This window comes from Astyanax mexicanus, chromosome 20 (assembly GCF_023375975.1).
Source record: "Astyanax mexicanus isolate ESR-SI-001 chromosome 20, AstMex3_surface, whole genome shotgun sequence".
Taxonomy (NCBI): Eukaryota; Metazoa; Chordata; class Actinopteri; order Characiformes; family Acestrorhamphidae; genus Astyanax; species Astyanax mexicanus.
In genome coordinates this window covers 27,714,949-27,739,542 of record NC_064427.1, presented here as the reverse complement: position 1 = coordinate 27,739,542, position 24,594 = coordinate 27,714,949, and the positions used below count along the sequence as shown (strand labels likewise).

The 24,594-nt window shown below is 37.4% G+C and overlaps 1 protein-coding gene and 1 long non-coding RNA gene across 10 annotated transcripts in view; one reads left to right on the top strand and one right to left on the bottom strand.

The window, feature by feature from the left end:
* Positions 1–24,594, top strand: part of nrg1 (neuregulin 1) — a 140,846-nt gene that overhangs the window by 32,894 nt on the left and 83,358 nt on the right. Inside the window, exon 1 of one of the 9 annotated variants that reach the window (XM_007255262.3) lies at positions 21,275–21,407. The exons of the other annotated variants lie outside the window; for them this stretch is intronic. Coding sequence (XP_007255324.3) covers positions 21,323–21,407 — 85 coding nt within the window. The 5' untranslated portion in view covers positions 21,275–21,322. Of the gene's footprint in view, positions 1–21,274; positions 21,408–24,594 lie in introns of those variants that run through there. 9 annotated transcript variants of the gene reach the window in all.
* The window catches only part of LOC111195072 (uncharacterized), a 40,869-nt gene continuing 37,239 nt past the window's right edge, over positions 20,965–24,594 (bottom strand). The window contains exon 2 of the long non-coding RNA XR_002651468.2: positions 20,965–21,292. This is a non-coding gene — a long non-coding RNA (uncharacterized LOC111195072). The remainder of the gene's footprint in view (positions 21,293–24,594) is intronic.

Below are 24,594 nucleotides of genomic sequence, written 5' to 3'. Positions count from 1 at the left end.
GCCATGGAAAAGTCATGGTACATGATACTGGTCCAAAGACATTTGGTGCATTTAGATAAATAATTATCATACTATAAATCTGTGTCGTATTGGAATTAGTGCATGACCTTCAGAACCATGGGGGAAAAGTGGGCACTGGACCCACTAATTTTTAAAGTGCTGGGCTAGCACCCTACCACTTTTAATTAGGAGCAAGCCATTTATGCCAAAAAAAAGCTGGCTTAGATTTTTTTTAGTTGAAGCAAAACTTTCCTATACTTGTCCCCCTTTTTAAAAAAAAATATAAGAAACCTTCATGTAAGGTAAAGCTGTTTTAAACTATGTTGTTTTCAGTTAATTATTATTTTCATTATAGTTTAATCTGCTGTTTTTTCGATAAATTGATTGACCTCTAAATATATAGTATTGTCAAAAGAATCCACATACACATATGAACCTGAGTGACATCCCATTCTTACTCCACAGGGTTTAATATGATGTTGGTTCACTCTTTGCACCTATAACAGCTTCAACTCTTCTGGAAAGGCTTTCCACAAGGTCTAGGGGTGTGTTTATGGGAATTTTTTACCCTTGATTTTTCCAGATGCACATTTATGTGGTCAGACACTGATCAAAGTCAGTAGTCCGTCCACACCAATCTCAATGTTGCATGATGAAGCGTGAAATTGTTCAAAATTGTCCTTTCTCTGAAACAAAACGACCAAGCCAAGCTCCTGAAAAAAAAACTCACAACATAATCTCCCCTCCACCTAACTTTACATTTTGCACAATTCAGTCAGATAAGTACCGTTCTAATGGTAACCACCAAAATCATTCTAGGATTGTCAGTTGGAGAAGCCCAATTTGTCACTGCTCTAGAGTCCAGTGGAGGCATCCTTTACACCACTGCCTTGCGTTTGGTGATGTAAGGTTTGCATGGAGCTGCTCGGCTATAGAAAACCCATTTCATGAATCTCTCTACACACTGATCCTGCACTATTCTGAAGGCTGAAGGTTCGAGGTCTGCGATTGACTCTGCCGAAAGACCTAGTCTGTGCGCTCAGCATCCGCTGACCCCACTCTGTTATCTTACTTTGCTTTTGTTCCCTTTCACTTCCACCTTGCTATAATATCACTGACAGTTGACTGTGGAATATTTAGTAGTGAGGAAATTTCACGACTGGATTTCACAGGTGAAATTCACACTGAAATTTCACACTGAAATTCACTGAGCTCCTGAGAGCTACCCGTTCTTTCACCTGTGGCCATGGACGTTAGAGAAACACCCTGAATTCAGTGATTTGGATGGTTGAGTAAATACTTTTAGCACTTTATTTTATTACAAATGGTGGGATTGTCTATTCGGTTGCTTTTTTTAACAATACAGGTATTAGGCAAATGTAAATGGTATGATTACTATACATTTTCATGACATGGAATACATAACAATGATATACTGCTATAACTGTCAGAATCAGAATATCAAATATGAATGCATTCACATTTACTGAAACACTTTTGTTTTGCATGATCAGTAAAACGATTCTTCACTGGAAACGTGTACCATAATTCAGTGTTTGTGTCGTGTAAAAGTTGGTCTTTAGCTGTTTTTTCTCTGATGGCTTTCTAGGGTCTTGAGTGGGCTTCACTGTGTGTTTATGCACTGAGTCAGGATGCGAGCGCTAGCTCAGAGTGGACGAGTCCAGCAGCAGCGTTTCCTCAGGGGTGAGGAGGTTTGTTTGGAGGACGCATCCTGTTGTAAGTCAGCAGTCCGCCTCCTCTCCGCTCAGTGACACACACTTTGCCATCTCATGGTGAGGATGTGCAGGTGGTCAGCCCCAATCTGCTCAGCTCTCCAGCATGTTTACATTCTGATCCTCTGCGTTTCATAAGAGAACACAGAATATGTCCTTCTGACTGTCATTTAGCATCTTAAAGGGTTTTGAAACTGACCTGAATTTCCAATTTGTCATCAGTGAGATATAGTTTGATATTTATTTAGTTATTTAATGAGGATCTAATGCTTTTGTACCAACTGATAATAAATCAGTGATTAATCAAAATACAGCATCAGTAACAGACTTCTATAGTACTAAATGATCTTCAGTGTTAAAAGAACTGCAGTACTGAATGAGCATTACTGTGTTTAATTAACTTCTACAGTACTGAATATATTATTACTGAATAAACCACTGAATGAATTTCCACTGTGCTAAATCAACAGTGCTCTACAGTGCTAAAAAAATGCTAATTAACTTCTACAGTACTGAATAAACTTCTACAATACTGAATGAACTTCTACAGTATTGAATGAACTTCACAGTGCTAAATGAACTTCTACAGTTTTTTTTGCAGTTCTGAATGACCTACAGTACTGATTGAAGTTCTGCATTGATGAATGAACAAACTTCCACAGTGCTGAATTAATTCATGCGTTGTTAAATGAACAAACATACAGTTCTAAAGCTAGTTTTAAGCTTTGAATGATCTTCCACAGTGCTGAGTAATATTCTGCAGCACTAAATGAACTTCTACTGCACTGAATAAACACTTACTGTGCACACACTTGTTCGGTTGAACTTCAATAAACCCAGTATTGATTTGCTCTTGAATAAACAACAGTGTTACTTTTACGCAGGTGATTTGGATGCACTTGCAAATGTATTCGCATATTTTCATTTGACATTTCCTTAAATGCAGTATTTCCATGTTGTATTCCAGTGTATTGTAGTCCTACAGTAAACGCATGCATACTTGAGACACACTCATGGTCAGCTCACATGATTAAACTTGGAAAAAAGCAGGTAGATTTGTTCCATGCTAGTAGTTTCCTTTCTAGAGAATGATTAACAGAAACAAGCTGACTACACCAGTATTCCGGCGTTTTTCCTCTAATGCTGGATAAAGGGCACTTAAGGTACAATTACAACTTCCAGGTCTACATGGATGAGTGACTACCAAGTGTGTTCTCTGCCTGGAGGCCATGTTCACCTAGATCAAGGCAGGTCTGGGCCAGCTATCCTAGATTGTCTTTAAAGAAACTAAGTGTTGTTACGAGTTGTCTTGCCCGTGCCCTCCTTCCCAAAGCTCAGGCTGCCAGGTTGATGACACTAAACATCACAAATGAGCGTGAGGCTAGTTCAAGAACTTCTGCAATGCTAAAGAGTTACCTGTGGCATGTCAGCTCCTCCATTGTGACTGATAGCAGTTTATGTTAGCAGATTTCAAATATTGAAATAAATTATTGCCCAATAAATGCACAATTACCAATGAATTATGGAGCTAGTTTGAGTTTGTTAATTGTGTAAAAATAATGCCCCTATCATTAGCATTGTAAGCCTGTTGGGAACGTCGTCTAAAAGCATTGTAATTTGGAAACCTGGAAGTAAATGGAGGTGGGCTAGTCAACAAAAGTCTGTACTTGTTATCATGTTTCATTACAGCCCAAGTCCATTTCACACCAGATTTCTCCTTTAAAATTCAGCATTATGATGCAGTTATTTGTCTTCTTAACATCAAGAGTTGCTGATGCAGCTTGGCAGGTGTGGAGCAGCTTATCCTGTAAAGCATATCCAGTATTTTGTCCACTAGACACTATTGAGCAGTAAATTATAAAGGCGCTAATGGAGGAGGAGAAGAGAAATCAGCAGACAGCTGCTCTCTGATGTTCTAGTGCTTTATTCTTCCCTGTTGTAATTGCTGTGGTGTTGTTGAGATCACTGTGACATTAGTAAGTGAGCATAAATCATAGAAGCATTTAAATCTGAGTTGATTCTATTATCTCACCAGTGACTAGAAGAGACAGGATTTATTTTTGTTACGTTTTGTGTTTTTCCTATTTTCTCCTAATTTATCTAGGCCAATTGTCTCACCCATTTAACTGATACTCAGCTGTATATCCCCTATCACTGGTGATGCCACAACACAAGGAGGGGGAAGACTATCACATGCCTCCTCCAACACATGTGAAGTCAGCCACCACCTCTTTTCAAACTGCTGCTGACTACTCTGAAAGGGAGTAACCAGTAGGCTTGGAGGAAAGTGCAGTGACTCACATCAGCTCACAGACATCTTGTGCTGATCAACATCACCCTAGGAGTGATGAGGGGAAAGAGCGCCGTCTACCCACCCAGAGAAGGAGCAAAGCTAGTTGTGCTCTCTCAGGGCTCCGGCAGCTAATGGCAAGCTGCATGACTGGGATTCGAACCAGCAATATCCCAATCACAGTGGTAGCGCTTTAGACCGATATAGGACTTTTTCTGACGTGACCTCCTGTATGAGATCCATATGAATTATATTTGGATTATATGCACTGCTCTGAAATCAGCTACAATTCAGCTCCATCATTCTAAAAATGACTGAAACTGCAGAGAAAAGAGCTGATAGTGAGATCTCTTTATGTGAGAGTTATTTTGTGTACAGAACTTTATGAACATGTTTTGTATAACCCATGGATCTATTCTTACTTGTGTATAATATATATTTAATAATATTTAATATTACTACAGCTTTGCCATGTTTGCCAGTATACTGTATCTGCACTTTTAAAATGTTCTCTTTAAAATCCCCTTATAACACCTTTATTTAAAAAAGTTATATTATTATATTTTTTGTGTTTTATAGCTGCGGGAGTGCTGACGTGATTTAAGAGCAGGTTTGTGTTATATAAACAGTTGCTGTATGTTCATGTTTGGTCTTCACCTTGAGGATATGATCCACATAAAACCCACAAAAGGGTGATTCATCTGTGCTTACGCTGACTGCTCGCTGACTCCCCGGTGACTCCTGAGCTGCTGTTTATTTGTGTAAATTTATTCCAGATAAATGGACAGTCCGTAATGACGCTGGTCCCGTATTGCCGGACAGCAGCTCATCCAGTCTCAGAGCAGGCCTGCCTGCATCTGACCCGCGCTGCTGCCTGCCAGGGGCACGGTATAAACAGTGATGCCACGGGGCGAGGAGGTTATGAGCTGAATTGTAGCTGGATTCAGAGCAGCGATTATCATAATTCTGCCATTAGAATGTAGTGGAGCAGCAGAAAGCACATGAGAGGCAGGAGATGACCTGCACACTGTGTGTGTTCTCAGCACACGATACCTGCTGACTCCATGTGCTCAAATTTCCATCACAAATGAGAAATGTATTAATATTTCCCCAAACACAAGCAGAGCTTTACTGGAAAAGAGCGGCTCGGAAATTTACCCCGAAATGTTGCAAGTTCATGATCATTAATCATAATGCAAAAAGGAGATGCTATCTTTACTCTGAGTCTAAACTCAAAACACTGGATCAGGTTGCAATGTCACGCTGTAGTACAATATAGTACAATATCAGGACTAATATTTATTTATTTAATTTTTAATAAGATTTTTCTTAGACCTATTTAAGTCTTTATATTACAATCTTATTTTATCTTTCCTTTTGATTGGTTATTTATTTAACCATAATTTGACCATCTTATGTTAGTTACATTTAATTTTTTTTTATAATAGTTAGTAGCTGCTCATATTCCTCTGTTGTCATTTTATCTGTTCAGTTCTTGTTTATTGTAAATACTTGGCTACATTAAATATGAAGGTCACCCTCAATGTACATCAGGATCTAAATAAAGGCTGATTGATTGATTACTGGATTGATTGATTAGTAATAAGTTAATCAGCTGATGATTTTGGATTATATGATCAATTCCAATCATTTAATTTTTTTAAAAAAGAAAAACTGTTTAGTCAGTTCCAACCAAAAATAAATAATAAATAATAACTTGTATGTAACAAAAATGAAGAAAATCAATGAAAAACATCAATTTCATCCCCAAAAAACTTTAGACGGCATGTCCGTTTATGCCGCACCTTTCTGTCTCACCTCTCTGAATTTCTAATGATGGATTCTGCTGTTACTGGAAAAAGCCCTGGACACTGACAAAAATCTAAAAATGTGTTAAAAATTGTTACACCTATTAAATGTGGATTTAAATACTATTTGAAAAAAAAAACAAGTATAGAATTTACAAGTATAGATTTTGCTTTTTGAATTAAATGAAATTTAATTAAAATACTCAAATTTATTTTTCCTTTTCTGATTTAATATAATCTAAAATTTCAAATTACATCTCAATATGTTGTCTTTAGTCACAAGCCTAAAGCATGTTAAACTTGGTTATAATAACACAAAGTCTTAGTAATCTAATTAAATATTTCAGGTTAACAATAATTGAGCCATTTGTACATTTAAAATAATCTAAAATGTGCTTTATATGTGACTTACATTTCTCATAATGAAACATTTAACAGTTTAAATTTCATCTAAATCGGAGAAATGGTTTAAATATGGATATTCCCTGAAAAAAAATCAAATAATTATTTATTCATCTACCACAAAAAGTGACAGAAACATTTTAGGAGTAGCAGTAAAAAATAAAAGCATTTGTTTAGGCTGCACCGGATATTTTAAAAGCAGTAAAAATAAAAGTATTTGTTTAAGATGGACTGAATTTATTAAAAGCAGTAAAAATAAAAATATTTGTTTAAATTGGACTGGATTTATTAAAAGCAGTAAAAATTAAAGTATAAGTTGGAATGATGATTGAGTGCTTATGCTTTTTTAGGATGAACTGGAAAAAACTGAAAAAAAAATCATTTTTTAAAACTTTCTATAAAGTTAATGTAAAGGAATTTAATTAATGGATTATTTAAGTAATGTTGGAGAAATTCAGTTAGACTATTCATCAGTAAATATTTGTAAAATGTAAAGAAAAAAGGCTGCTGTCTTTAAATGATGAATGTTAAATAACATTAATTAATAATTACTGAGTTTTTATTGAATACAGTGATCTATAGTGTCTGTACTGTCGTGTCAGGTCTGTGGTGATGTGAGTATTGTGAGTGGGTCTAAAGCTCCATATGTCGGGGGCTTTGTTGAGTGCGCTGTGCCTGGACTATACTGTGTTTATTAAACAGTTTAAAACAACCTCACTTTCAACAACGTGTAGTGAAAACACTCCATTACGGGGAGTACACACATCACGCTCCACATCTGGCTCTGTGTGTGAAAAAAGCAGCGTGAGGGGCTTTGATGCTCCTGCTGTCCGCTCCGCTCGTCCCGGAGAACGCTGGAACACAGCGCAGCAGAAGTGCTGTGTTTAATGCCGCTCCTCGTCAGACTCATAATATTTACCATTCGATACTTTAATTGTGGTCTTTGTCATGGCTTTTTTGGTGGGGATGACCTTTTATGGGGATAAAAACACACACCTGCGGAGCGTGTTCACTGGGTTCAACTCCCACTCGCAGTCTGCAGAGCCGCAAAATATTTACTTCATCAGATCTGCTGTATTTCCCCCAAAAAACAGCACAGTGAGTAATCAGAAAACTGGCCCATCATGAGTCCAGCAGCTCATAAAACAAGATCAGTGTGTGCTGTCAGAGTATAGCCTTTCATCTGCAGTATTCTGCTTATAGATCATCTATCACAGTGATCTATCTCAAACTGTGGTACATGTACTTCATTTTCAATTTCATAGACCCTAAAATAGAACCCTGAGGAACTTCATTTGCACAATATTCTAAAATGACCAGTTAGCACATAATTCCCACTAGTTTCTGCATCAGTCTATTTACTGTAAGGCTATTCAAATTATTAGAGTTACCTTAAATGAATTAAGTTTTCAAAACTCATTTTTTTTAGTAATTTATAATACTAAATGTAAACACTTGACACTTAAATGTGGTGTACCTGAAACTTTTTTATTTAAAGTAACTATTGCACAACTGGTCTATCTTACTTGTTTAAGTTTATTGCAATGATTACATTAAGTTGTTTTCATGGCCAAAAATTGTAAATCAAAGCAGCACCGGTAATGCGTAATGCGTTGACTTTACTGGAAATTTGTGTAGAATCCTAAAAAACAAAAAACGTTCTGAAGAGAAAAAAACAATACTTTTTAGAGTTCCAATGTATTTTAAACTTTGAATGCACTGTAAACCCAGAAGTTGTTTGAACTCAAATAAATTAAGTCTGTTTTACACAAAATTGGAGATTTCTAAACAATACTCAACTTTTTTGAGTTGTGGGCACATATATACATTAAAACTGAGATCTTTGAGTTGAACCAACTTATAATAACTGAGTTTAGTCTGTTGCCATTAACAGCTTCTTTTCCATTGGCTTCTGTCACAATCTATTTGCATACTGGGTGTGTCCAACAGTTACTGACACTCACCATCAGTGTGTAGTGATTCACCCGGGGCTACCTTAGGTAAACTTGTAGATCACAGATTATTATTAAATACTTGCTCTCTGTGTTGTAGGCTGTAGAACAAGCATCATTTACTGAGCTGCAGTAACTCTGTGTTTTTGCGGTGCTCTCAGTACTTTTAGTTGTTTACTGTTTTCTTTCATCTACTTTTCTATGTGTATTTAAAACAAATAGTTGAATGAAACCAGAAAGAAGACTAAATACAAGTTCAGGAAAATATTAATTTTAAATATGTTTGTGTATGTATTTGTTAAGTTCACTGTACTTAAAAAATATTTTACATGAACTTAAAATTTATTAGGTAATCGGTTACGACAAAAGTTTTGAGTTCAGTCAACTTATCGGGTTTTACAGTGTGTGATGGTTATGTCAGTAAAATTTGTAGATTTATAATTAGTATTTTCTTTGATTTCATTCAAGTATTTTTTTAAATACTTATAGAAAAAAAGTAGATGAAGAAAGAAAATGCTGTAAACAGTATTAAAAACACAGCCAACACAGTCTAGTTAGCAGCTCAGAAAATGAGGCTTGTTCTTACAGCCTACAACACAGAGACCAGACAGTTAATCATAATACATGATCTTTAAGTTTACCGGGGTGGGGGGGTGGGGGGGTGGGGGGGGGGGGTAATCACTATGATTACACACTGATGGTGAGTGTCAGAAAATAAGGACACACCCAGTAAGCAAATAGATTGTGCCAGAAGCCAATGGCAACAGACTAAACTATTATACAGTTATTATAAGTTGGTTCAACTCAAAGATCTCTGTTAGAAACATCCAATTTTATGTAAAATAGACTTAATTCATTTGAGTTCAAACAACTTATGGGTTTACAGTGATGCTCTTCAGGGTTTAATCTCAAACTACATCTGAACCCCACCTGGTAGACTAATGTAGCGTTAGTCACAGTCTCACCCATCATTACAGCGCTTTATCTTACACCCAGATCAGCATGTCTGCCCTTCACTATAGGGGTCTGTGCTGGTGATGAATGATTTTACAGCGCTCCTCCTCTGCCAGTGTATGATCCTGCATCTTTATTCTCTGCCCCAGTGCTTTTGTGAATGAAGTTCCTGCATGGTGTTCTTCTATGGAGTATCAGGAGATTCAGGTGGGGCCTAAAACAGATAATGGCAGGACGTCGGTGAGGCATACGGCCCGTATTGTCTCTTCAAGTTTAAACAGGCTTTATATGGAGATGGATGGATCTGGTGAATGAACTGCCCCTCCTAGAGAATCTAGGAAAAGATTAATCAAAACGAAGCTTCTGTTTGAAGAAGACTCAGTATGAAGATGAATCAGTCACAGTCTTATAATTCAGCATTGTGTAGTTTGGAATTGTTACCAGTAAACCTGACAAAAAGCAGGAAAGAACATATTTGAAGAAATTAGTGTGTGTTTGTGTTCACACGTGTCTGTGTGTGTTTTCATGCCTCAGGGTTAGATTTTGCTTCCATTTGTGAGATGCCAGAAATGAATCATTGAGGATATACAGTACCAGTCAAAGATTTACATTGTAAATGAATACTAAAGTCATCCAGGAATCATGTAGTAAACAGTGTTAAACAAAACAAAATACTCTGTGAAGAAGCATTTAGGTGCTCTTATCTGGGGGTGCTGGTAATTTGCGGTTTCTGAGTCTGGTAACTTTAATAAACATATCCCGTGCAATTCCTGTGGTCTCACTTTCCTGGGACGGTCCTGATGAGCACCAGTTTCATCATTCACAATGTTTTTGATGGCCTTTGAGTCTGCAGTTGAGGATACTTTCAAACTTGAAATTAGTTAGATTGACTGATATTCATTTATTAAAGTAATAACAGATTAGAACATTACTAAAATAGAGCTATTCACTGTGTACCAACTCTACCTCTTCACAACTTTACAACTGATGCTCTCAAACACATTCCGAGGTCAAGAAATTCAAGTATGTCAAGTAACTCTTGACAAGTTCAGCACAGCTGTTAACTAAAAGCCTGACTTCCAGGTGATTCTACCTCATAAAGCTGACTGAGAAAATCCAGATAATATGTGCAAAGCTGTTTAACACTTATTTGTTTGCTGAATAATTCCATATGTTTTCTTTATACACTGCCTGTCCAAAAAAGAAAAAAGTCTCCACCTGGATTTAAGATTCAAGATTTAAGATTCAAGATTTTGATTGTTACGTCACAAAGTAAAGGTGTACATGTGAGTGAAAAACTTGGATGCAGATTCCCACCAATGTGCAGAAAACAATATTTACAAGAAGAAGAATAAAATATAATATAAAATAAGATATACAGATACCTTTACAGTATAAACAATATACACAGTACAGTCCATAATAATACACATAATAACTTACATTGTGTGTGTGGAAGTGAGGAAATAGTCCAGTAGGTGACAGAATAACTGTGAGTAAGTGCAGGTAAGGAATGAGTTGAGTGGGAAGTGGGAAGTGCAGGGGGCAGAATGCTGTATAATATGGGAAAGTCCGATAGATACAGTGTATAGTGCAGGGTGCAGAGTTTGTATGGGTGTCAGTGGGGGGTGGGTTGGGCAGAACACTGTTCTACTGGCTGTTCCACAGCCTGGTTGCCTGGGGGAAGAAGCTGTCTCGGAACCGGCTGGTTCTGGTGTTCAAATGATATGGAGTTGCTGCAGTTGGTCAGGTCTCGGTTCAGCAACAGTATGTGCTGAAAGAATGAGGTCAGCTGACTGCCTGAATATACTGAATATAGACCAGGTTATTCCATCAATGCATATTCCAAGATGACAATGTCAGGATTAATGGGGCTGGAATTATGAAAGAGCAGTTAAGGGAACGGGAGTTCATCATTTTTTACACATGGATTGTTCACCACAGAGTCTGAATTAAATTACACTGGATAAAAATAAATCTTAGGACATTGCAGAAGCTTATCAAAACAACGCTGCAGTGAATGCGTGCCACAATCAAAGCTAAAGGTGGCCCAATTAAATATTATAGTATTATAGTTTTTTTGGCCAGGCAGTGTAGTTTGGATGACTTTATTCATTTACAGTTCAGAAAAATAGTAAATAATGAAGAAACACTGGATGTAAAGTGTTTACAAACTCATATGAAATATAGTTGAGCAGACAAAACAACATATTTTCATACTATCTGCAATCAAACAAATCTCATGTTTCGTTTCATGTTTTGTGATTTAGGGTTTTGAATTTCCAGAGAATAGTCTGAGTCATAGATATTAATTGTATTAATGTTTCACTCTTGTTCTTATTATTTTGTTGTTGGTAATGGAGGATGAGCTGTAGGCCCTGCATGTGGGCGTCGTGTTTGCTTCATCTGCACTCCTAAAAAGCCAGCCATTTCTCCGAAAAGTCCTCTGGAAACTTCAGGTCCCCTAAGTGCCCTGAACTCACTACTATAAACTGTTTGTACGAGCGGACTCGGCGTAGGTGAAAAAGAGTCACCATTTACGCACTATCCAGTTCACTTATTGTCTGAAGGAAATGACGGCAGGGAGCATGCATGCACTCAACTGTTTCTCCAGCGAGCCTCATATTTTCTCTAGAGTCACATTATTGTTTCTGAAGAAGCAATAAATATGAAGAACTGGAGCAGATCATTCCTCCTGTTGGAACGAGGAGAGATTCTGGAGGAAGATCGTAAGCTGGAAGTTATTTGTGTAGTAATTAAGCTCTAACCGTTTCCCTCTGCCGTTTTCCTCTACGAGCTCCTCCTCAGTGGCAGAGCAGTGAGAGAGGTCAGACCTGCTGTGTCGGTGTTGTCAGACCCGTATAGTCCTGTTTGCATATTCTGTACCTTCTCTTCCTCCCTCATCCTCTCATTTTAAACATTAACCCCCCACTTTTCCCCTCTTAGCACTTTCTCTAAGTTGCTCACTCAGATGGGATCTTTGATTGATCCTGAATGCGGATCATGTGGAAGCGGTGATGTCATGCCACTGGTTTCAAACCCTGCAAACCCTGACGTTTTTAAGGTAGCACAGGAAGAAAGTGTTTACCACTCAGAGATAAAGTTTACAGTGGCTTTCACAGAGCAAAACAACGTTTTACCACATATTACCGTCTAATCCTCGAGAAAAGTCTTACTTAAATCTGATCGGCATCCCATTTTGTGTAAAAATTCAAATAATAAATGATTAATGCTAATAAATGAGGTATGGCTACACATACAGAAGTAATGTGTATCACATGTGTAACACAACCTGCCAGATGAGTTATAGAGGTTCCTAATGGTCCCACAATAATCCATTTCTTGAAGCTCCAATATTCACACAGTTCCTGCTATGGTTGGATGATATGGCCAAGTTCATATCACAGTAGTATATCTTAACTTCAGTCTATATGATCATATTCAGTTATCAATATGAAGAGTAAAAAGCCAGTGTCTGTGTTGTCATGCACATAAAGAGCTGATAAAAACAGATTTTCACGATACACAATATTTATTGCAATGTTTTGACACAAAGACAAAATGCATCACCAATGGCAGATACTTTAAAAAAATACTATTCAAATACTCTTTCATGCTTGCACTATAAGGCACATTTAAAACCCTTTAATTTTACCAAAAATTGTCAGTAAGCCTTATTATCTGGTGCGCCTTACATATGAATTTTACCAGTCAGGTTGTAAGGAGCAATAAAGCCACTCCGCAGAAGTACAGCGTTATACAGGAGTTTCAGTCCAGCACTAAGGCTGAAGCAGTATTAGCATTAGCCGCTAACTGCAGGGCTAGCTTTTTCACCACTCAGAGGTGAGTCTGTCGAACTGTAGTCTGCATGTTTACCGTGTTAAAACAAGCTAGGCGGTTTAACACGCTGGTAAAAATATTGTCTAAGTTTACTGTAAATTAAGCTTACTGTAATTGACCGTGGTGTGGACTCTGGCCCAGTCTTTCAGGTGTGAAAATGCCTTGAGTTCAATCAAAAATCTAACATAGTCCAATCAAACAGCAGCCTGAGGTCACCTGATTACCAAAAGTTGCATTAAGTCCTGTTAGGCTGGCTCCCCACGCACAGGAAGTATATAAAATCACACAAATGAACCAAATTTCGGTTTATAAGGACACACCCAAGGTTTCGATTTTAAAAGGTTTCGATTTTAAAAGGTTTCGATTTTAAAAACAAATCATTTTATAATTATTGTACAATATATTATTAACTAATTTCTTTCATTCTAAATTTTTCTCCTCTCGATCACTTGATTGGGTGGCACTGTAGTGACCCTATTGATGAGCCACCACTACTGGTAGTAACCACACTTTTACCTTGTAGCTTATCAGACACGAGGACAATATTCATAGCCTAATTCACAGTTACTCACAGTCACAGTCTTTTATTTTGGAAAATTGTGTTGTCTTTCAGATGTTTGGGTTGGCAAGGTCTCAGGCCTGAGTTGTGTCACCAACAGTTGCTTGTCAGCTGAATCCAATTATAAAGCGTTATACTTCTCTGAATATAAATTCTCTGAATGATATTAGGAAATGACAGTTCTGGAGAACTGCAGAGGTTAAGATTAGATCGAAACACGAAAAAATATCACATGACTGCCAAGAACTTGGGTGAAATTTTAGCCATGAGTCATGAGGGTGTTGCGCCGTTTGACTGTGCAGCTTTGCTTGTACAAGCACAGTTTAAATAAAGAAATAAACCTTAATGGTGACCTCGTCACAATATCAATATTTAACGTATAATACAGACAATCTAGGGCTGGTAGATCTGGTGCAAAAATCTGGTGTTTTGATGGCTTGTGATCATCCATCTTCCTCTTGATTATATTTCAGAGGTTTTCAATTTGGTAAAATCAAATAACCCACATTTTTTAAATGGTCTCTTTTTTTTGTTCAGAGCTGTACGACGTATTTAAAGAAACAATTTATGCATTTTACGAAAACAACACTTTGCCAGGTGTAAAGCAGGGTGGTGGTTCTATTATGTTACTGCCAATGTTACTGGCACTATTGCATAGGTGGAGGGCACAGTGGATTCCACAGAATTCCAGCTATTCCTGCACACAACTCTTAATGTAACTATTTAACAGAGTAAAGATGAAACAGAAAAGCTTCTATAACACATAGAAAAATAATGACCAAGAGCATCAGATCCTCCACGGACAATCTGAAGATTGACTGATCTACTGGCTCTCATACATTATGTCTGACCTAAATATCTGAGGCATTGTGAATAGACCAGAAACAGACTGTACACTATAAACTTTAAATATAAAGAGTCTGTAACATATACAATATGGGCATTTATAGTTGCTGAATTCATTCATTAGAAAGAGTGCTTACAAACATTTGGCCATATAGTGCAAATATATCTTCTGTTTTTTAATATAATATTATTTCATATTTTTCTTTTTAACTTAAATACACAGTGGAGCAAAGGACAGTGGCCAGTTGTATAAAAATTGCCTTTTACAAACTAGTAGGGGTTTTGCCATAATCTGAAGACCCTGGGGTTAAATAATATAATAATTATAATAATTATCTAGTTCTCCATTTGTGGCAACAACACATTAATGGTTTATGTTGTTTTGTCCAATTTGGACAGATTGATTTTTAATTACGTTTTGAGAAAAAATGGCATGTTTGAGCTAGATTGCTCTAGGACCCACAATTGCTGCTTGCCAGTATATGTTTCTTCATGTAGGATATTTGGACTACAATTTTAATGCCTTCTATTACATTATCAATGTTTCAGCGCCATAAATAGCCTTAAAATGACAGTAATACTGCTTATTACAATTATTTCTGAACTTTTCAGCATTTCTGGCACCAACACATTTATCAGATGGGGCATTTCTGAGTGCTTTTGCTTGAACTCTCATAGTTTGAACTAGATTAGAGACCACTTAAAAATAACGAGTATCTTTCATTTTACCAAATTAAAAAAACTTTGGAATATAATCAAGAGGAAGATCAAACCAAGTTGAACTGCTTAGATTTGTGCACACAGAATGGCATAAAGTTATCCAAAAGAAGTGTGTAAGACTGGTGGAGGAGAACATGCCAAGATGCATAAAATTAAAAACCCTGTGATTAAAAACCAGGGTTATTTCACCAAATATTGATTTCTGAACTCTTAAAACTTTATAAATATGAACTTGTTTTCTTGTCTGAAAGCTCTGCATCTTTTTTGTAATTTCAGCCATTTCTCATTTTCTGCAAATAAATGCTCTAAATTACAATATTTTTATTTGGCTTTTGGGAGAAATGTTGTCCGTAGTTTATAGAATAAAACTACAATGTTCATTTTATATAGTCTTCTAATGTGTTCTTATATCAGTGGAATAAAATAGCCTTAAAATGATAATAATTTCTGAGTCAATATACTGTCCAAAAAATGAGCTATCGTGACAGTCCTACATTCATCTACTTCTGTAACAGGTTTAAACTGGAAGTACCTGTATATATGAGCATCTGCTAAATATCAAAATAGTAAATGTGTGTAAATAAGTGTGTATTGTAATAAATTCTACACTATAGATGTGTATTTACTAGAGATTAGGATGGATAAAAGGTTGTAAGATCCTTTTAAGTCAAGTCAAGTCAAGTCAAGTAGTTTTATTGTCAATACTGCATACCCATCCCTGGCCCTCACTAGTCCTCTTCCTTTTCCTCCTACGTAACCATGCGCTGTCTCTGTAGGCTCTGGGAGGAACCGTGCGGCGGTTTTGTTAACACATGCTCTGTTGCCCTTCACGCCTGAACCCAGCTTGACTACGGCGCGTCCTCTGTGCCCTCTGTTCTCTTCACCACACATTCCTCACTGCTGGCTCACTCTCAAATCACCTACCCACATCCCTTTGTGACACACGGCTCTTGCCAAGGAAGAAGGATTCTCTGAAAGGGGAAAGGCTTTGGGATCTCCTCTTAACCCCCCCTCTAACCCCCATCCAGCCACGCCCCACCCCACGCTACACCATCTCCCCCGTGCATCCACCAGCCTACCTGGTAGCAACTGGTTTGTCATAATGTGCTCCAGGTTTCAGTGAACACCCACAGAGTGAAACTGCACTGGAAGATTAAAGCAGAACCAGGAATTACGGGCAGTTAGAAAGAGTAGCTGTTTTCTCACGACTAACATGCCACTGCTTGCTCCAGTGAAAAGATTGAGGATTAAATCTGAAGCGGCGGCAACTGAGAAACTGAGTGAAAATATGTACACGCTGGCTCCTACATAAATCATCTGTAGTGTACACACAGATTAGCTATAGCCTAGTCACAGTCTTCATTTACAAATCAGTGAATCAGTGCTGCTTAGCACTTATAGCATTCAGCATTTATATCACTGTGTAACTGCAAGGTTTGGACAGCAGCCTGGCCTTTGCAAGAGATGAACCTCTAATCTGGTAGGATCTCCTACACTGTAAAATCTACCTTGTGCTTGTGCAAGCGTTCCTCCAAAGCCTAATTCAGTTTATTTACTATATATACAGCTCTGGAAAAAAAAATAAGAGACCACTTAAAAATGAAAAGTTTCTTTAACTTAACAAAATAAAAAAACTCTGAAATATAATCGAGAGTAAGATGGAGGATCACAATTCATCAAACCAAGCTGAACTGCTTAAATTTTTGCACCAGGAGTGGAATAAGTTTTTCAAAAGCAGTGTGTAAGACTGTTAGAGGAGAATATGCCAAGGTGCAGGAACACTGTGATTAAAAACCAGGGTTATTCCACCAAACATGCTTTCTGCACTTTTTTTGCATTATTTCAGCCATTTTCAGTCATTTTATGCAAATAAATGCTCCAAATGACAATATTTTTATTTGGAATTTGGAAGATATGTTGTCCATAGTTTATAAAATAAAACAACAATGTTTATTTTACTCAAAATATGCCTATAAATAGCTAAATCAGAGAACCTGTTTAAAAAAAACTGAAGTGGTCTCTTAACAAAGTTAAGTAAAGCTAAAAATAAATATTTTAAAGTCAAACGAGCACTGGCTGTTAATCTACACAGATTTCTCTTCTTATTTACAGTAAGCTTAGATTTCCAGATTTCCCTTAAGGCTGGGTGCAGCAGCATTAGCATTAGCAGGTAAAAGCTGACCAATAGAGCTACACTGAGTGTTCCAGTAAGCCAGAATGATATTAGCTAGTGGTTCGTCCCATGTAGTTTATTTTAACACGATAAATGTGCAGGCTGCAGTTTGATATACTCACCTTTGAACGGCGAAAGAGCTAGTGCTCAGCGTGGTTAGAGGCTAATGCTAATACTGCTCCAGCAGTGCTAGCCCGGGGTTAGCAGCAGGCTAACCAGGTTCATTTTTGTCATCAACTTTTTGGCATATTTTAAAAAGTTGAATGGAATCTGTCAAGTTATACTGTCTGCATTGACTGACTTGCATGTCTTCTCTTGTAATATATTGTGGTAGAGATTTAAGTTGTGTAAACTTTGTTTCAGATTTTAAAATCTGGACCTTAAATCCAGTTTTAAGTCCTGGATTTTGTGCTAAGTACCATTAACTTAATTAACTTGACAAGTGCATTGTTTGTACTCAGTTCAGTGTGTTTTCCTCTTTAAGTGTGTTTATAGTCTTTGGGCTTAGATCAGCACAGATAAGTGATCTCCATGAGAACATCCAGTCTCTGGTATCACTATCCAGGTTTCTGATAGCAAGTCTGATCTTGTTGAGGGCTGTCGTCATTCAGAAAGTCAAGCGGAAAATGGGGAATGACTCAACAACTCGATGTCAGCACAAAAAAAGCAAAATCACAGTTCAGTGGTCTTGCATCATGGAATATATGGGAAAAAGGCAAGTATGCTAAGGATGTTCTCTAATTAGCATGCTACAAAAATATGGCCATGCTGGCCGTGCTGGCACAGCCTGACAGTTATTTTGTGGTGAACCTGGACAAGAAAAATAGTTAGCCTGTGAAATTGTAGAAAAAAAACAATAGATTTTTTGAAATCCTTCAAAAAAACAAAGTCTGACATTATCTCACATCTAAAGTCAAATCTTGCTGGGTCACTTTTTGCAGGACTGTAACTACATTCCCTTTGAGATTACTTCTCATCATGCTCCCAGTCACGAAACTGTTAAACAATAGAGCACAATAGCTTTTGGCCACGGCTCCCGTTGCATGAGCAGAAGTGTGTTTTGGGGCGAAAAAACGCTGAAGAACATGGACACAAAACCTTGCTGCTTTCTTTTTTGATGCTGGAGAGGGCTTGCATATTGGTTAATTATAGTGTCCGTTGCACAATTAGCATGAAACTTAAAACTTTTCATATTAAACAATGTTGGGCTCCAAGTAGTCCAGCAGGCTAAGGTGCTGAAACTATGATTGGAAGCTCACTGGTTCGAATCCCATTCATGTAGCTTGCCATCAGCTGCCGGAGTCCTGAGAGAACACAATTCTTTGCTTTGCTCTCTCTGGGTGGCTAGATGGCGCTCTTTCCCCTCATTACTCTAGGGTGATGCCGCTTAGCACAAGGCCTCTGTAAGCTGATGTATCGGAACTGAGTCGCTTCACTTTCCTCCGAGCACGCAGTATCAGCAGCAGTTCTAAAAGAGGAGGTGACTCACTTCACATGTATTGGAGGAGGCATGTGCTAGTCTTCACCCTCCTGGAGTTGGGGCACCACTAGTGATAGGGGGAGTCCTAATGAGTGGGTTGAGTACTGAATACTGAGCTCTGTGTAGTAGTGGAAAAACTGTGTTCTCTGGAACTTTATCCAATAACGTTGGGAGTTGGGGTGAGTTGGGGAGTCTTTTGGAAGTGAATACAATTAGATTCTCACAACAGTGCTCTAACATTTAGTGCCAAGCATTCTTTTAACCAGTAGAGACAGTAACTCCAACAAAAGCAGCATAAACTCTCCTTTTTTTAATACCTTTGACAGTGAGTGAGCAGGTGTCCCAACACTTTTGTCCACATAATGTAGTTTATAAACAGAAGTAGCTCATTACTAACACAGCTCTGGAAGTGAGCAACCTACTGGGATCAGAATAAATGCAGTGTAGAGTCTTTAAACAAGTGACAGAAGGCTGTATGGAGACAGAGGTTCCACTGAGGGACCACAGGCATTGCTTTTTGCTTTTGTTAACGTCTGTGTTCATAAAAGGATAAAAGGAAAACACAAAAGACGAGTGCTATTCAGAAGAGTGTACACAGAGGAGAAGAGTGAGAATTTCTGAACGCCATTAGAGCACTGCTTAACTTATTCAGAGCAGTGTTTGGGGGAATATAACCCACTTACATGGTGTCTACATGGTGTATTAGCTTCCAGTGCTCCCAATGTGTTCCATAAGAAGCTCTAAATGGGATTTGAACAGTAGTAGTAATGAGCTTTTAGACTATTGGAATGGTTAAATGATGTTAATTTCCAGTGAATTGTGTCTCTTTAGAGATGTGTTCACTCATGCTCTGCTCTCTGCTGATTTAAAGTATGCAGTTGATATGATTTTGATCAAACATGCAATGCATAATTAAATGCATTTGTATTTACATGTTATGTATCACAGATTTAGACACAGACTGTTCACCAGCAGTACCATGTTTAAAGGCTCTTTTATACGGTTCTGAGTGTTTCAGAAGACTAAGATGCTGACAGGAACAGGCATCTGTTGGCTGATGTATCAGAGCTGGGGATCCAGCACTTTTCTTAGAGTTGATTATTTGCTATAGAGACTGTTTGTTAATACTTCTAAAAAAAGGTGATGGAGGACATCACGTGATTTGGAGGAGGCATGCGCTTGTCCACACTGTCCTAGTGTCAGGATATATATGTCCTAGACCTAGTTCTAGTTCTAGTGTCCTCAATATACACTTTAGGTTCTAAAAAATAATATCACATGTTATTACTGTGTCCCTGAAGGCTTATTTACAACAGATACAGAGACCTTCTGCTTGTACTCTCCATTAATTGAATCCAAAATTGCGCATAAAGTGAGAATAACTATTTATATTTACATTATTTGGCCCCTTTAATTGTGAGCCACTGCAACACAGGGAACAGGAATTTTATACTGGGTAACTGTTACTCTACATGTAGTAAAAAGTCCAGCTGGTTCTCAACTGGGTTGGGACACAAATGGGTTGCAGACAAGTTTTGGGCGGTTCGCTGACAGCTTGTAAAAAATAAATAATAATTATTGCTCATCTGATTTTGTACTTGCCTTTTATATTGGGAAAAAAAAGTGAAAGAGGGAGTTTATTACTAATGTACTCTAAATGCAGAGAAGTGAAATCTCATTTTGTGGCCTTATTTATTTTGTGCAGTTTTAATATTTAATTTTATTGTAGTAACTTTTATACAGGCAGTTGTCATGTTCCTCATGAGTTTCTTTTAAAAAAACTTCTGAATTCACTTTGCATACAGTATGTATGTTTAAATGGAAACCTATTTTTCAAAAATAAATGAAATACATTTATTTGGTTGTTTGTATTCTATAAAAGTGGGTTGCAACTTAATGACCATGAAAAAATAGCCCTATCTGGATGGGATTAGTTTCTCAAAAATATTTCACACTTCTACTCATTGATAAAACTCTAAAATTACAGAAGGACCATGGAGTTCAGCGAATAACAGTAGTTAATTCTGCCTGTAATTTTCTCAGAGGGCGTCTGAGAAAAACAGGAATAAAATCGCAGAGGACCCCCATAAAAGAGAAAATTACCTCAGGATCCCCAAAGAAGCTAATTCTAGTTGAGAAGGAACAACCCTAATACGGCATATATAAACACACATTTTTAGAGAAATAAATAATAAACTACGTTTAGGCAAGGTGCCTGCTTATTTAATGTGAAAGAATGCATACAACTTATTGAGAAAAGTAACAATGAACACAAGCTTTTTTTTTACTACAGTTTGTCCAATTAAAACTTTTTTTTTCAGTTAGAAAATCATCTGTAATTTGATCAGGGGTGGTTGAAGTTGTGCACGGGGCTGTAGAGAGCCCGCCTCTCTCTCCGGGGCTGTAAAACTCCCTCCCGCTGAGGGAGCCGCGCTGCCGGAGAACACCGCGCTGGAGGAGGAAGGTGTAGCAGAGCTTCTCCAACCGTGAGGAACGACTCTCAGACACCCCCAGAGACTCAGAGCCCAGCTAAACCTGACAAACAGAGAGACACAGAGGAGCAGCATGTCTGAAAAGAGCGGGAAGAAGAATGGGAAGAGTGGGAAAAACGGGAAAAGTGGACAGAAAGCTGAGAAGGAAGAAATCCCAGGTGTGTAAGAAAGTTAAGCTAGTTAACTAAGTAGTGCTAACTGCTGCTGCTGAGGTAAAGGTGGTGGAGGAGAGGTGTGTGGTGGCAAATTTTTGAGCTAAATAAGTGAAATACGGTTCAGACTGGTGTGTGGAAAGATTTCTGAGGAGTTTAGGGTTTAGTTTTTATTAATAAGTTGCTTGTTTAATTGGTTTATGTGAGTTTTGAGATGTTTGAGGTGTTAAGCACAGGTGTTGCTCTAATGGGTTTCTGTGAGACAGAGCTAACTACAGAGACAGAAAGAAGCTAACTGCTGCTAGCTAACGTCTTTTACACAGTCCAATTCAGCATAAATAACACAATTCAACAGTTTTAATAATTTTAGAGTAATTTATTTGTTAATAAAGTGCTCATTTTGCCCGGGAGAGCGCTGTGTTTGAGGAGGGGAGATGGTGAACAGGTGGCGGTAGTTAGGGAGACAGTCTGACAGTAGAAGTTATGATCTGGTGGAGCGCCCTCTGGCTGAACATCGCGGGAACTGCCTCCAGCCTGGCCGCTCTGAAGCGCACCTCGGCCGGCTGTCAACTCACTCACTGACCCTTAATAGGCTTAGTCTGCTAATATGCAAGTTCTGCCTCTTTTACTGTATATTATGAACGATTTTTGGTTAGGTTCCTAACAGATAAATATCTTTATTAAACTTTTATATTCTGGGGATGCTACAAATTAAAAATATGTAGAAACAAAATTAGCTAAATTGTTAGCCTTTGATGTTTAATTTATTTATTTATCTTTGTATATTAGCTAGATATATTATTTATTTAGTATACAGTGCTGTATATGACTGTAGGTGATCTCAATATGTTTCCAGCAGGTTCCTCACAGAGGAATATCTTTCTTAAACACCAAAATTCAAATTATGTCAGAAACAAAACACAATGAAATTCATGAAACGTATTTTTTTCATTCGTTTTGCCACCTTTTTCACCATTGAATAAATTACATGTATTTTCTAAATACTGTCAACCTAGTAAACAGTCACATCTACTGTAAATCAGCTTGGTATGTAAGGTATTTCTACGTATAGTAATGTTAATAAATGGTAGTTTAAGTGCTGTGTTTCACTGTAGGTGACTTTCAGGTGTTTCCAGCAAGTTCCTCACAGGGAAATATGCACCAAAAATAAAGTTTTGTGTCAGACACTTTAGTGTAATACCAAAAGTTTTTGTTAATTTGACACTTTTTGCCACCATTGAATAAAATGAATGTTTTTTTCTAAAAATGGTAATAATATAGTGTAGGTGATGTATGTGACCTTCCAGCCAATTCCAAACAATCAAAATGAAACTGAAAAAAAAATATCACTATTTAATTTGTATTAATGTTCTACCTTTTTGTTCGTTTGTCCTAAATGTATTTTCTCCTGCTTTTAAAACTACAATATAAAATGTTCACTGAACATTTTTAACATCCCAGCAGACAAACCAAAAAATAAAATAAAATGTGTGTTTGCCGCATTTAAAAAGACTTATTTCTCACTGGCTGCAATTTGATTGCGTCACCAAAAACGTCATTGCTTGTATAAATTATTTGACTTTCAATGGTTTCAGTCATTTTCAGCAGAATCATTTTGGTTGCTGAATATTTGGTGCATCCCTAGTAAATCCCTACATCCCTGCATCCCTACTACAGTCTAGTTGGACTTCATAATCTTCCAGGCCTGTTCCTGTAGCTATTACAAAGTCAGATTTCACTAAAGTTTACAGATTTTCCAGGCGTTTAGATTGTTTGATGTGTTTGGCCTTATTTTTGAGAACTTATGGAGCATTGCACAAAGATGCTTCATAAAGGGTTAAGTGAGTATCCCTGACCTCTGAACTCTATTTGTATTTGAAGTATGAAATTGAAGTGCTGATAATGATAAAATAGTAAAAAAAAAAAAAAAAAAAATCTATTCAATTTTTTTGCTCTTAAAGGAACTCACATGATGTCTTTCCTTACTAAATGGATATCTAAAAAACAAATAACAATTAGGCAAAAACTTGATCTCAAAATATGAAATAAATCAGTGTTTCTGGCACCATACAACACATTTATGTTTATTTAATGTAATAACTTTCAGTGAGTGGGGTTTCAGAGGCGCTAAACTTTTCAGACTTGTTCCAGTCACCCCCACTGTGAACAAAGAATTTAACATCAAACCAAGACATTGTTTATATATTTAATGTTTAATAATGCAGGAAAAATCCTTTTAGATCAGTTTTTCTGTGACACTGGAGAAACATAGCAGATCTCAGTACTTTCAAGTTTAATGAAGAATTAAAACCACTGTTTCAGAGACATTTGTCCTGTAATTATGTAATATTCTCTACCTTGTTAATAACTCCTTTTTTGGGAGATGTGAGCTGCTTTGTAAGGATCTGTCTCAGTGGTGAGTTGCTGAGTGGCATGAGAAAGGAATTCCTGGAGGTGTTTGATGGGAACTGCTGTGAAGGGCAGTGATGATCGCAGTTAATTTACTTTCTGGGAGTTTGGGTTGCAGTGAATAGGAGCTAGCATGAAAGGCTGTTATGTTATGAATGTCTGTTTTGTTTTGTCATATATTTGTATATAATTATATATATAATTTCCTTGTTGTAAATCTTTAAAACAAATATGTGGGTACATGTTGAGTCAGTTGGCGTGTTGGAGGAGGCGTGAGCTAATCTTTACTTTCCTACTGTTGGGGCGTTATTAGTGATGAAACGAGGTCATATGAACGGGGATTGGGTAATTGGCCTTCAGAATTGAGTAGAAAATTGGGTAAAATGAGAAATTATGAACAGAAACAGGCTTATTTTAGTCAGTGAGCCTGTCACTTGATTTAATAAGTGTAGTCACTATCCTTAATCAGAGCTGATGCCCAGTAATGCATGAGCAATGCTATGCAATGTTGGAATTGTCGACTTCCAGACAGGAAATTTTAAACTGGAATGCCCCTGCAAGTCGGATTTCCTAGTGTGCACTTGTTTCCATGGTATTTGCATTCACAGAATACTGTTTAATTGTGCTATCAACTGGTTAGGGCTGCAACTAATGATTAATGAAAAATAATTTGGTTGTTGGCTAATCTGATGATTATTTTTAAGATAAGTCAGCGACTATTCCTGCCGTGCCCTCCATCTCTGCTTGCTGTTGGTATGGCTCATGTTTCTAGCTTTGTCTGTCA